Genomic DNA, 14,538 nt, shown 5'->3' with positions numbered 1-14,538 from the left:
CAGAAGACACACTCAATCTATTTCTTCAGTTCAAATATCAGAGATATTTTTAATTGGAATTTTTGTTATTTTATTGTGAATTAATTTCATCAAATCATGCATATGACATTGTAAACGAGACTGTAGGGATAATAAAAGATGAATAAAATGATAATTATCCATCATATTTTTAAATTTCAATCCGTCTTTATATACAGGAAGACCCTCTTATTTAGCTGTACATGAGATCATGATAATTAGAATATATAAAATGATTATATTATGAATGGCGAGATATATCACTATATATATATATATATATACACAAAACACACACACACACACACACACACACACACACATATATATATGATTATATGTACAACATTAAAAGATGAAAAGTTAAGCTAGTGATATAAACATTAACAGTACTTTTATGTTATCTCATCATATTACGCCATTTATAAAAGACATATACAATTCTTCTTCGGTATATATATATCACTTGATTTCAATAATAAATTTACATTAGTTTCCCAGTAGGCCTGGAAATTTATAGTTCACGAGCCAGAATATCTCTTATCATACGCTTAAAGACTATCTCACTTTAAAATAGGATATTTTTATGTAAAATATGACATAAATAGTTAATGTTTTTTATGTCATATATATTTAAACAATATATATAATGTAAATATTTATCGTTATTTATATATATATATTTATAAAATTATAATTACAAAAACAAATCCTACTTTAGTCAATACAATGTTGAAATTTATCATAGACTAGAATCAAGTACATTTTATAAGAAAAGAGGCCTAATGTAATAAAGTCTTGTGATAATTGTTTTTATCCTAGGAACCTCTATCTTATGTATAAAGTTGTCAATTGTATAAAACTTTAATAATTATAGTCCTAAAACGATATTCGCAACCATACCTACAAAAAAATTCTTATAGTTCTACATACATTTACCTATATAATTAAATACATACCTAATACAAATGAGAATATCAATTTGAAATTCACAGAGAGATGCAAATAATCAGGCATTCTGCGATTTTGTTCTCCCTCAGTGGGTAGAAGCAATCCAATTATGCATATAATTCCTGCAATAAGGGCTACATAATTCGTACCTCCTAAAATATAATTTGTAGCTATTATATTGTGTTAATTTGTTTGAAAGTAATTATTTCATTACTATATCAATGAAGAATTTATTTATATGTTTTTTATTTATATGTCAACTAGCTCTTGCATGCGTCATGTGCGCGCGCACACGCACGCGCGCGCGCGCGCGCACACACACACACACACACACACACACACACACACACACACACACACACACACACACACACACACATTAATGTACTATTTAAATTTCGCAATGTAAATGTAAATGCAAATGTAAATCATTTTGCAATATAGAAATACAAAATTTCTATCATTTTATTTTTTCTATATCAAATATAACTCACAATTTATCGAAAAAATTCAAATTTAGTTAAAGCGAACTTCAAATATCTACTTACTGTCTACTGTTTTATTTCGGCCTATGAGTGCATAGGATTCTTGTTGTCTATTCTCATTTATTGGAAGTTGTTGAAACACATCTGGATCTGGTGTCATTCTCCCTGTATCTACTGTTCCAGGGAGAAGTTTAGCTTCTACATCTCTTTTCCCAATTATCTAGTAAAATGGATAGAATTTAGAACTGGAACGAATGTCTCTGCCAATCATTGGTGTTATAAATTATATTACCTGCTTAGTAGGATATTCATGCATGTGTATCCTGAATTTATCTATCACATTGCAGTTATTTGCCAAAATTGCTGTATGTCTGACAACAATATCAACACAAGAACTGGCTTTTATTATACCTTCTGGATCAACCACTTGATATTTGTATGGCGCAGTACATAATACTAAACCAATAGAATTTATTAAACGGACATAAGGTCAAAGTTAAAGATTCTTTTGTCAAGAAGAAGAAAACAAAGAGTCACCTCTGAATTTTACAGGGAATTCATATGGGTTATACAAAGTTAACACTTGCTTGTGGGTGGACTGGTCGTCCAAGTAGAATGTAATACTTTGTGGAAACACAAAGATTGGCAATTTTCGAGGAGTAGCTGCTGACGTTAATGACATTGTTCCTTCTCAATCTTAATCTATCCATATATCTGCAAGATGAACACTCGATATCTTGTACATGAATATTTGTAGCTTATATATTTTTCCGCACTTTTCTTGAATACAAAATTGTATGTATATTTATCGAAGTTATTTGTTAAACAAGTTATTAATTCTTTATAACTTAATCTTATATAAAACTCACGCATTGTGAATTTTATATGGAATCAAGTTAAAAAATTAATATTTCATAATTGCAATAAGTACAAAATAAGTTTCAGAATCGCGGCTAAATACAACCCGCTAATTTACATATTCAGAATTAAGTATACGACAAAAAATTGCATCAAATTTCTTGATTTTCGCGACTTTCTCAGAGAGAAGTAAAGCGTTATCGGTTAGTTGTCAATCAAAAACTAAAAGTTGCGACAAACGATTTGCATATAGAGATGAGCAACCCGGTCGCCTCACTGGATCGGATTTCACATCACTTCACGCCACGCTGAATAGAAATGTGCAGAAATATGAAATAAGTATATATATTGGTAAAATATTTACAAACAATTGAGTATCTTATGATCCCATACATCGCTACAAGTGCTGCAACCACAGATGTTTCGTTTCTAGTGCTCTACTTAACTCTACTATACTAAATTGCTAACTGACCTTCAGCCAATAGCAGACAAAAGGCAAGAAGATGGCTGTTCCCGCTACTTTATAAATTATGCCTTACGGTAATTATTTAGAATATCTCCATCCAAAATTTTAATAAAATGTACGACGTTTTCACTTAAAATGAAAGAATTCTGGCAGAAAAACGAGGCCTCGTAAATAAAATTATTAAGCGTTAAAATTCGAGACTTTAAAGATTGATGCTTATTTCCATCAATATAGATTAACTTTAATCTCGGTTCAACTTATTCTTCGTCTTTTTCTAGTTCTAAAAATTGAAAAAAAGATGAAGAGTAAGTTGAACCAAGATTAAAGTTATTCTACATTGGTGGAAACGAGTCTAAGGTAACTATCATCTCGACTCGATACAGAGCTGTGTATACTATACGTTCTGCTTTAATTCATTATCAATATATAGAGAATTTGTGTTTAAAACAATGAATTGTTGTTTTTAAAGCAGTGAATTTGTATTTGTAAAACAAAGAATTTGTGTAATCAGTGTAATTAAAGCAGAACGCTGTATCGAGTCTAGGTTTTCATAGTCCATTCTTAAGCTCGATGTCCACGATGCTTGAAATTGGTCCGAGGGAGTCGATCCTGTATCTTCAAACAAGGTGAAAATTATAAAAGCGAGCAAATTTACTAAGTATTGACCAATGAAATAATCAGTATTCTAGTAAATTCGTTCACTTTTATAATTTTCACCTCATTTCAAGATACAGAATCGATCCCGAGATGTCGGACAGAGAAAGAAACAAATTACATTTGAACAATTTGGTCACAGACCAATGCGAATAGTCAATTTTTTTTTTATTCGAGGTCTCGGACCGATTTCTAGCGTTATGGATATTGGGTTTTTTTTCAAGACGTACGAGAATGTCTTAAGACGCTAATACGGCCCTCTGACTGATTCGTACTTCTTAAAACTATACTTAAGACATTCTTGAATATAAGATCTGACTATATGAATACCAGCCAGAGAGGAAGCCGGTTCTATTAGGTATGGGAAAAAGTTCGTGGCGTTTTTCCCGTTAGATGGTATTAAAAAAACCCCACGAACTTTATATATATTAATTGCAAGCTGATCGCAAAATTTGTTGCAACAATCAATCTGAAGTTTGTATTTTGAAATCAACACTTCATATTGACTATTGCAACAAACTTACGATCAGCTTGTAATTAATATAGAACCTTAACAGTTATTTTCACATCTCAGATTCCCACCTGGATGTTCATATCATCTTTTTATTCAACGTTTCGGTAAATAACAAGGATAGAGTGTCAGCAAACGAGAATGGATTAAAATGGATTGAAATTTTTTTCTATCCCAATGCGTATTTTAAATAGTAAATACTTTTTTTGGATTTAATTGGATTTAATTGAATTCAATTAGATTCAATTAGATTTCAATTGGATTGAAAAATTGCATTTCCATTCAAAATTTTGAACAGTATTCACAATTGTGTGTGTTGTGTGCACAGAAAAAGCTAATATTATTTTTAGATTGAAAGGCATATGCTCCATGCAATTCCTATAAATGAATAAAAATGCATTCAGGATTGAAAAGCATTCATTTTAACATTTATGAATCAATATTTCTGAAAATTTGAATCCATTTCAATTCATTTCAACCCATTCTCATTTGCTGGGGTGATATTTAGGTAGCACTACTAACTATAGATTTTTAGTACTTGCAGTAAATTTTGGATAGCCATAGTGTGAATCCTATACATTTTAAGTATGTTGGATTCATTCGGGAGCTCCCACGCAGCTCCCGAAAGACAAAATGAACAATGCTAATTATTTTCCTCGCATTTGACTGTAGTCGGTTAACTTTTTATGGTTTAAAGTTGAAAACACCTATTATAGATTGGAATTAAAGGAACACAATAATGTCGCTTGTCTTTTGAGACACTATCGTGTCTCCTAGCTAATTCTATAACTTGAAACATTCAGAAATTATTTAGGTTGCCCGGAATTTTTGACGGGCACGGTATATAAATTATACATTAAAATACATACAAAATATTGTAACATGTATTATAGAGTTCGAAAATTCCTTCTAAAATCTGTGAATTTTTTAAATAAAAAGGGTTTAACTTACTCTTTAAATGCATTAGATTGGAATCTTATTTTAAAGAATGAAAACTGAACCAGTCTTAATAAAAAATAATTCTGATTCTTCAAAGATTTTTGCTCTAAAAATTTTAGAGAATACGTTTCAATTCTTGATCAGAAGAAAGCATAATTTAATGGTTCGCAAATAACAGTCCATTAAAATTGATGCAAAATACTTTTAAAAAAAATAGGTATAATGCGTTCATATATTACTTTATGATTTAATCATACAATTAAAAATTTTATTTTAATAAAGAAAAAAATAGATTGCAATGAGCTAGAAATACATCATGTGTAAGTAACATTTCGCTAGTGATTCTAATTCTCTCTTCTGTTATTAACAGCAAACTCAGATTTCAGCCTCTTCAGGATTTCTTTCCGTTGATACATGACCTCCCTGTGACATAGTGGCGAGAATGCGATTGGGCATTCATACTGTACGGTCTCAATGCATCTCGTATCTTCCGTGCCATGTACTTCGAATCTGAATTGCGAAATAGATTCCACTAAAAAGTAAACAGGCTGATTAGAATATCCAATTCATCTCAACACGTAGATGAGAGTTTATGCATTAAAAAGCATAGCAGGATAAGTGAATGTAGGTTGTTCTCAAATTTATATGGTTGAGATTTTTATCATAAATTAACAGCGATGCAAGAATAAATTTCGAAAAAATATGTATTATATTTGAAAAAAAAATTTTTATGGGAGTTATAGAGATAAAATGTGAAAATTGAATTTTCTCTTTAATGGATGAACCGATTTCGACGAAAAAAAATGTGTTGTAAGGTTTAATGGTGCAATATTTAAAAAAAAATTATCAAAATTTTTTTCGAAAGCGATTGAAAAAAATTCCCAAAGTTTTTCTTTAAATTTTTTTTTTTAATAAGATGTACTTGAGACACTACTACCATTTTTTATTAAAACGATCTTCGTCTTCTATCTAGTATAATATATTTAATTTTCAAAATGATCGAAAAGATAATATATAGCTTTAAAAAATGAATAAATCCGGGGGCAGCTTATATATACTTATCCTGCTATGCTTTTTTCGGTCAGAACCGAACAGAACGCATGAACGAAATCACGTGAACAAAAGTTGATTATTTAAAAATAGTGCTAAGATTCTTTGGAAGCGGTATTTTATTTAGAGCGATCGTTAATGCATTTATTTGCAAAAGAATATTACTATTTCTGTAGCTTGTAAGAATAGATCACTGAAATAACACACAGTGCTTACAAAGCGTTAATAAAGCGCTAAAAAAACGCATATAATCACTTTTTTAGAGCTTTGCAAGTGCTGCTATGCTTGGGACGGTTATAAATAATTGTATAAGAATCATACTTAAAAGTTTTGTTTAGGAACACTAATAAATGGATAAATGAGCCAAAAAAGAGTAAAGCTTTACTGCTAATAAATAATCATATTTCTCATGCATAAATAAATAAATTAATTAAATAGAAAAAAATTAATTAATTAAATATTGCGAATTAAAATATTTTGATTTTGCATAAATCATCTTATGCTATGTTTTTTTTTATTCTTGTTTTAAACATTTTTATAAAATTTCTGAAATTATTGATCAATTTTTTATCTGTGTTAGTGATTTATGCGCGTTAAGCGAGGAAAAAGTGAAACTTATTGTATACTGATTTGTGAGAGATGGAGCGAACAGAATCGCAAACGGTTTCCACTTACAACAGCCAAAATCAAGGAAGAAGCAAGTCAGATGCCTGGAACTGATGACGTAGCCATGGTTGTCCGGTTTAACGGCGTAGTATCCGTGCGCTACGTTACGGATCATCGGTAAATGACTTAGATGTTCCGTATACCGTACGGAATATTTCCAGTGATCGTAATTCCCGCCTTCGTCAAGCATATTAAAGTCCTCTCTGTATCATGAATTTAAACGAATGAATCAGAGCTTACATTCTTGAATCTATGGCTGATATTATTCATATAAGCCAGTATTCATAGCCGTTCTTATTTCAAGACTGTCTTAAGTAATGTCTTAAAACACTAATGCGGCCCTCTGATTGATTCGTGATACCTTAAGGCTAAACTTAAGACGGTTTTAAATATAGGATCTGACTATGAATATTGGCCATAATCATGTTCTTATATTTGAGAATTGTTTTTTAATATAATTTCAAGATGTTGTAAGTCAATCACAGGCCAGTATTCATAGTTGGATCTTAAATATAATCTTAAGATATTATGAACCAATCAGAAAGTTTATTAGTATTTTAAGACACATTAGTATTTTAAGACATTATTATTATTTTAAAACTGTTTTAAGTATACTTAAAATGATCATAAAATAAGAACCGACTATATTAGCTACAAAGCCATTAAGATTAATCTTTAGTCCATAAGTTGCTTTTTGGAACCAAACATAGGATGTCAATGCATAATAAGATTTAATAGTTCTAATGTCTTAACATACGTTTCGATCCAGCTTCGAATCTTTTTCAATGCAAATTGAACGAACTCATTGAGTTTCCCGATACACTGTACAAATATAATCGATATCTCATTGCTAACATAATTAAAAAAATAATAAAGTGTTGACAAGAAATAATAATATACATTAAATCGTGAACAACTACTAATATCATTTAGATTAAAATCTTAAAACGGTTTTAAAATGAGGACAAACTATGAATGACTGATCATAGGACGATATTCACAAGTATATATTGGGAGTATAAATTAGTTTGGTCCGTTTTTTTGTGCATTTATTTCAAAACAAAATGAATGAACAGATCAATTATTGTCCATCGTTGCCTACTACTTTTTCCCATTTCTCAGGCAATTTTCGAATTCCATCTCGAAAAAAATAACTCGTCTTTGGAGGCGATCCAATTTTGGAGGCAATTTTCGATTTCTGAAAGAAGTGAACCGGTGACTTGCTAAATCGTACTGCATCCTTAGGAACAATCAGTAATTAGAAGGAGCAATGTCCTGCGGTAAAACATCCCATTTGAGCGTTTCCAAATATTTTTTTAAGACTTTAGCGACATGAGGTCGAGCGTTGTCATGAAGAAGAATAACTTTATCTTTGCTCGTATTCTGGCCGTTTTTTCGCAATGCACGGCTCAAACGAATCAATTGTAGTCGATATCGATCGCCAGTAATGGAATCGCCAGGTTTCAGCAGCTCATAGTAAACAAGATCCTTTTGGTTCCATCAGATACAGAGCATGATCTTCGAACCATGAATGTTCGGCCGTAGTGTTGATATTAAGGTCGATGGCAACGATTGACTGGGCTTAGCATAGTATTATTTCTTCTTGGGGTTGTCGTAGAATATCCACTTTTCATCTCCAGTCACAATCCGATGCAAAAAATCTTTTTTTTGTTGTCTTTGAATCAGCTGTTCGCAAGTGAAAAATCGCCTTTCAATGTCTCTCGATTTCAGTTAAGGCCCTTGTTTTTGACCCAATTTCCTTGTTTTGAATCATTTCCATGGCTCTCAATCGTACAGAAACGGCTTGTTGAATTACCCCCAATAATTCTGCAAGCTCCTCTTGCGTTTGATCTCTGATCTTCTTCGAGTAATGCTTTGTCTTCGAATATTTTGGCTGTTCAGAGCGAGGCTTGCCTTCAACGCTGAAATCTCCATCCTTGAAATGTCGAAACCATTCCCTACATGATCTATCAGTTGAAGCAGTGTCACCATAAATTTCGACAAGCATTCGATGAGCTTCAGCCGCACTTTCCTTCCAATTAAAGCAGAAAATCAAATTCTTCCGCAAATGCTGCTTGGTTAATACAAAATTCGACATTTCAACAACAAACACACTAAAAATCAAGATTTTTGTATGAAACTCAAAGCGATATAAACTGAATATTATTAGCAGATGTTTAATCTCTCTGAAATCAATCCGTCAAAATCAGCTGTCTCTATGAACCATTCACAACAGCTGGAGCAATCTTTAAGGAAACGGACCGAACTAATTTGTACTCCCAATATATATATATATATGTGTATAAATTATATATATATAAAGTCTTATTGTTATGAACCAATCAGAAAACCATATCAACACCTTAATAATACTATTTATACATTTGTCGTACAACAAAGATTTTAAGTTTATTGATTAGCTATAGGATAGAAAAATCCAATAACATTTCTTAATTCTTGTTGCAGCCAATCAAGTTTAAAATGCTTTACATTAATCGTAGCAGTGCATTTTCTTCACAATGTAAGCCAATAAGCGCGCCTGCATGAAGATTGATATGTACTGTATCAACAAGATTGGTCGCAGGAGATATAGGAAAGAAAGAGAGAGAGAGAGAGAGAGAGAGAGAGAGAGAGAGAGAAAGAGAGAAAGATACTCATAAATAAAGCATATAAAATAGGCGTCGAATCATCAATTGATGATTCGAAATTTCGAACTTATTCGGTTCCGAATCTCTTAGATTTGAAAACGAATCGAATCGAATCCACTACGATTTGATTCGATTCAAATTCGAATTAATTTGCACACCCCTACAAATTTTATTTATTCATCAATCATCAATTATATCTATTCCTGATTTATAATATACTCTCTTTTTTTCTTCTTTTTATTAATACAACATTGATTCTTTTTATTTGAAGATATTGTTTGATTCCTACTTACATTGTTGGATTTAATTTTTTCATGTTGCTAAAATCAGCCACGAACTCCCACACTAGTTTGGGATCTGACTTATTTATGATGCCCTCGAACATCACTTGATGTTTCTTCTTATAAACAAATAGTACATAAAGAAGTAAAATTCCTAGAAAGCTATATAAAATAGATCTCGTTTTCCATTTCATAGGATTGAAACTCATCTTCTGTATCAATAAAAAGAAAAAAACAAATTACAGGTCAATTCTCTTTTTTGATAATTAAATCATTCGAAACTCATTCGCATTTTATGTGTATCGATCAAATTTGAATATAAAATCGAGTTGCTGGCTTTTTAAAATTTTTGGACATCAAAGATCATTAGACTTTGCAGCATTTATTTTTTATAATATTTCTCAAATATCTTCAATAATTTTCCCCCCTTTAAATCTTTCCAAAAATTATTTTTATATTTTTCAAAATTTTTTTAAAATTAAGCAATTATGATATATCGATCTTGAAAATGAAATTTCAAAAATATTATCGAATTAAACACGTGATATTATTCATATTTTTATAATTACAATTATAAAAAACACGATATACAATAATTATAAAGATACTATATATATTAAACACTATGATATTAAAATATATACATTAGGAAATGTCTATTTTCAGATAACATGAGCGAAGCGGACGGAGAATAATACATTTTGTATCCCAAAAACACGATCCTTTTCAGAAACAAGATACAACACAGAATGCAAGAGTTCGATGTGTCAAAGCGATTATTAGAGAGATACAAAATATTTTTAAATAAATGAGATTTCGCACTTACCGCTTTTGGAAGGATTGTCCGATTGGCGCAGGTAGTAAATACTTCCGGTTGAAAGTTATCACTCGAAGTTCAGCAATGTCGAAAGAGAGCGATAGGAGATATCTCGCCGGCGAGATAGCGACTCTGTCGAGCTCCGATCCCATACTGGATCTCATCCGGTATTATTTTTTTCGCTACGCCTCATGGTTGTGTGAATGTAAAGGTATTCCAGGGCCGGCAATAAGTTTATCTCGGAAATGGCGAGTAAAATAGGATCCCTTAATGCGCCTCGCAAAAATTTGGCCGGATACATCATAGGAGAAAATTTTTCTTGGGCAAAAATTTATTTCAGATTTTATATACAAGATTTTTTTTATAAACAAAGGATAATCTATAAAATTCTCTATCTCTCTTGTCTATGTGGCAACGATGCTAACTTGTGCTTTTTTGTCAAGCGTAGACTTTTCATGCGCCTGTAGTAAAGTGTTCAAATCACGGTACTTAGACATGAAATTCAAGTTGAATAATCTCACTAAGCCGTTTTGATAGCCCGTTGCAAGCCATAGATAACTCCACGCATTTGGATTCCAAGCCATCTAAAAAAATATTTGAAAATGTATTATTTCACCTTTTATTAATCCTTCGTTTCTAGTTACATTTTCATATGGAAAATGTAACTATAAACAAAATACATGACTTTTAAAACGTATTAATACATATTTTAATTATATTTTAAAACGTATATTTTAGTTATGTTTAAAAGAAAAGTAGGTAAAAATATTATTGACGTATACCCTGTTTGCAGAAGTAAATGGATATTGCTCAATAGGGATAGACATCAGTTTGTCATTATTCAAAGTATCCTTATTTGGTTTATTCCTAGCGATATATTTTTCCAAATCCTGTAGAAAATTGAATTGAATTAAAATTAGAAATAAAAAGAATGAAAAAAAAAATAAGTCTGATAACTTATCATTAAATTATCATGGAAGATGATTCCAAAACGATTATTGCATTCGTTATAGGTTTCTGGCATATAGTGATATTCCTTGGAATACTTTTTATCTTTATTTTTATTTTCATTATCTTTATGTTGCTGTTTAAGAAATCCACCGTCTCAATGAAAGAGTTCAACTGTTATAAACAAAAAAAATATATATACAAAAATATATATAGTAATAAGATACTATAATAAAATATGTAACTGTAAATCAGAAATCTTATGAATATGACGATGTAAGAAGGTATAATTTTTTACCTGTCTTTTCTTAGGCAATATTTTTTCTGTATACAATAGTTGATGAGGAAAGACAGTCATTACTTCTCCAGCTAAAGCCATGCAATACTATTTGCGTGATCGGAAACAGCGAGACCCTAAGAAGTTAAATGTTATTTAGAAGAATGTACAATTAATTGAAAAAGACAAGCAAAGATAATATGATATTCTTACGTAAGTTGGCGAGTTGGTTGCTAAAATTGGGCAATATTTGTATCCATATTCTCTCAACGGTACTATCATGGAATATGTATAATGATATCTGAAGAAATAATCACATCAGAAGGAATTGTGATTGTTATCAATTATCATTCTTGCTTGCAACAAATAAATTTTACCCAAGTGCATCGTCGAAACTAAGAATTGCACATGGCCAATTCATCATCCATGCACCATTCGATACTATGCCTTTTTTTATGTAACTTTGCGGTGCACTCGTTTCTTCCAAGTCCCAAAATTTATACGATTTATCTACACTCGCGGAAGCGAGGAATCGACTTTTATCATACGGAACAAATGCTATCACTATGCAAAAAGACAAGACAATATGTTTTTACATATACACTTTCTCCTTATATGAGATGATGATATGAGTTTATACTTACTAGTAATTGCATTGTAATGAGCAAAGAAATGTTGATAAACATTTATAAATTTTGTATTCATCCGTACATTGAGCAACAGAGGTGAGATAGTCGTAAGACGCCACAGTCCGATGTAACCATTCGAGAAACCTGCAGCGATGGTGCTAAAAAAATATATTATTTTTACAATATACAATAATCTTTGAGTATTCTAAAAAAGTTCAAGGGCGATTAATTGAAGACAAAACTTCATATGTTCCAAATAACTGAAGCCTATTCTACAATGTGCTTTTTTTCTTATTTTTTAATTTTTTGTCTCTTGCTTCTTCTCTCTTTGCAACCGTTTTATCAACAATTATATTTCTTGCTACGTATTTCCGGTTTCTTCTGAAGTTCGTTTTTATCTCGAACGACATATTGGGAGTACAAATTAGTTCGGTCCGTTTCCCTAAAGATGACTCCAGCTGTTATGAATAGTTCATAATGACAACTGATTTTGGCGGTTTCAGAGAGGTTAAACATCTGCTAATAATATTCAGTTTATATCGTTTTGAGTTTCATACAAAAATCTTAATTTTTATTGAGTTTGAAATGTCGAATTTTGTGTCAACCAAGCAGCATTTGCGGGAGGTTTTGATTTTCTGCTTTAATTGGAAGAAAAGTGCGGCTGAAGTCCATCGAACTATGCTTGTCGAAGTTATGGTGACACTGCTCCAACTGATAAATCCATGTAGGGAATGATTTCGACGTTTCAAGGATGGAGATTTCAGCGTTGAAGACAAGCTTCGCTCTGGACAGCCAAAAAAATTCGAAGACAAAGAATTAGAGATAATTCAAGCCATTTCTGTACGAGTCATTCTATTCAGAGTCATGGGAATGATTCAAAAACAAGGACATTGAGTCAAAAACAAGGGCCTGAAACCGAGAGACGTTGAAAGGCGATTTTTCACTTGCGAACAGCTGATTCAAAGACAACAGAAAAAAGATTTTTTGCATCGGATTGTGACTGGAGATGAGAAGTAGATATTCTATGACAACCCCAAGAAGAAAAAATACTATGCTAAGCCTGAAAAATACTATGTTGCCATCGACCTCAACATCAACACCACGGCCGAACATTCATGGTTCGAAGATCATGCTCTGTATTTGGTGGAACCAAAAGGATCTTGTTTACTATGAGCTGCTGAAACCTGGCGATTCCATTACGGGCGATCGGTATCGGCTACAATTGATTCGTTTGAGCCGTGCATTGCGAGAAAAATGGCCACAATACGAGCAAAGATATGATAAAGTTATTCTTCTTCATGACAACGCTCGACCTCATGTCGCTAAAATCGTAAAAAAATATTTGGAAACGCTCAAATGGGATGTTTTACTCGCTGGACATTGCTCCTTCTGATTACTGATTGTTCCGAAGGATGCAGTACGATTTGACAAGTCACAGATTCACTTCTTTCACAGAAATCGAAAATTGCCTCCAAAATTGAATCGCCTCCAAAGACGAATCATTTTTTCGAGATGGAATTCGAAAATTGCCTGAGTGATGGGAAAAAGTAGTAGGCAATGATGGACAATACTTTAATTGATCTGTTCATTTTGTTTTGAAATAAATGCATTTTTGAACACAAAAAAACGGACTAATTTATACTCCCAATAAAACAAAAAACCGGATAAGAAGTAAAAAGACAAGAAGTAAAAAATAGCAAAAAGTAAGAAACAGAAAATAAAAAGCACATTGTAAAATAACCATTAACTTCAAAGATATATAGGATGTCAAAGTCGAAAAAATTCAATTCTTTTTTTTTTCAGAAATTTCAAAAACACTCGGGTTAATTTGGTGAAATCATTTAAATATACATAAATTTCGTTAAAATAATCCGAGCGATTTTCGAAATTTGTGAAAAAAAAAACCAAATTTTTCCTTCAATTTGGACGAACATTGTATTTTCAAAATAAAGCCGCTTCGGATAATACCTCCTAAATACCTCCTAAAATATAATTATAAAATATAATAATTCCTCCTAAAATATAATTTGTAGCTATTATATTGTGTTAATTTGTTTGAAAGTAATTATTTCATTACTATATCAATGAAGAATTTATTTATATGTTTTTTATTTATATGTCAACTAGCTCTTGCATGCGTCATGTGCGCGCGCGCACGCACGCATGCACGCACGCGCGCACGCACGCACGCGCGCGCACACACACACACACACACACATTAATATATTATTTAAATTTCGCAAATGTAAATGTAAATGCAAATGTAAATCATTTTGCAATATAGAAATACAAAATTTCTATCATTTTATTTTTTCTATATCAAATATAACTCACAATTTT

The 14,538-nt window shown here is 31.5% G+C and overlaps 3 protein-coding genes across 6 annotated transcripts; all 3 read right to left on the bottom strand.

The window, feature by feature from the left end:
- Window positions 1-830: 830 nt before the first annotated feature.
- On the bottom strand, window positions 831-2,755 carry LOC108685063 (motile sperm domain-containing protein 1-like). Of its 4 annotated transcripts, none has more exons than XM_018189683.1 (6): window positions 2,677-2,755; window positions 1,992-2,168; window positions 1,747-1,910; window positions 1,518-1,674; window positions 978-1,121; window positions 831-921 (listed from the first exon to the last, which is right to left on the bottom strand). In XM_018189683.1, exons 2-6 carry the CDS (start codon window positions 2,134-2,136, stop codon window positions 890-892), a joined length of 642 nt encoding a protein of 213 aa, XP_018045172.1. In that variant the 5' UTR covers window positions 2,137-2,168; window positions 2,677-2,755; the 3' UTR covers window positions 831-889. The 4 variants fall into 4 exon arrangements, with proteins under 4 accessions (XP_018045172.1, XP_018045173.1, XP_018045174.1 ...); XM_018189684.1 differs by having other exon boundaries at window positions 2,681-2,731; XM_018189685.1 differs by lacking the exon at window positions 2,677-2,755 and adding an exon at window positions 2,553-2,615.
- Window positions 2,756-5,183: 2,428 nt separating this feature from the next.
- LOC108685065 lies at window positions 5,184-10,479 on the bottom strand. The gene is made up of 4 exons (XM_018189689.1): window positions 10,354-10,479; window positions 9,540-9,739; window positions 6,608-6,801; window positions 5,184-5,414 (listed from the first exon to the last, which is right to left on the bottom strand). The coding sequence occupies exons 2-4, from the start codon at window positions 9,734-9,736 to the stop codon at window positions 5,227-5,229; spliced, it is 579 nt and encodes a 192-aa protein (XP_018045178.1). The 5' UTR covers window positions 9,737-9,739; window positions 10,354-10,479; the 3' UTR covers window positions 5,184-5,226.
- Window positions 10,480-11,331: 852 nt separating this feature from the next.
- LOC108685077 lies at window positions 11,332-12,318 on the bottom strand. Its single transcript, XM_018189707.1, has 5 exons — window positions 12,214-12,318; window positions 11,947-12,133; window positions 11,783-11,870; window positions 11,591-11,706; window positions 11,332-11,466 (listed from the first exon to the last, which is right to left on the bottom strand). Exons 1-4 carry the CDS (start codon window positions 12,272-12,274, stop codon window positions 11,662-11,664), a joined length of 381 nt encoding a protein of 126 aa, XP_018045196.1. The 5' UTR covers window positions 12,275-12,318; the 3' UTR covers window positions 11,332-11,466; window positions 11,591-11,661.
- Between the last annotated feature and the right edge of the window lie 2,220 nt (window positions 12,319-14,538).

This window comes from Atta colombica, unplaced genomic scaffold, assembly GCF_001594045.1.
Source record: "Atta colombica isolate Treedump-2 unplaced genomic scaffold, Acol1.0 scaffold145, whole genome shotgun sequence".
Lineage (NCBI taxonomy): Eukaryota > Metazoa > Arthropoda > Insecta > Hymenoptera > Formicidae > Atta > Atta colombica.
This window is presented reverse-complemented; position numbering and strand designations above follow the sequence as displayed.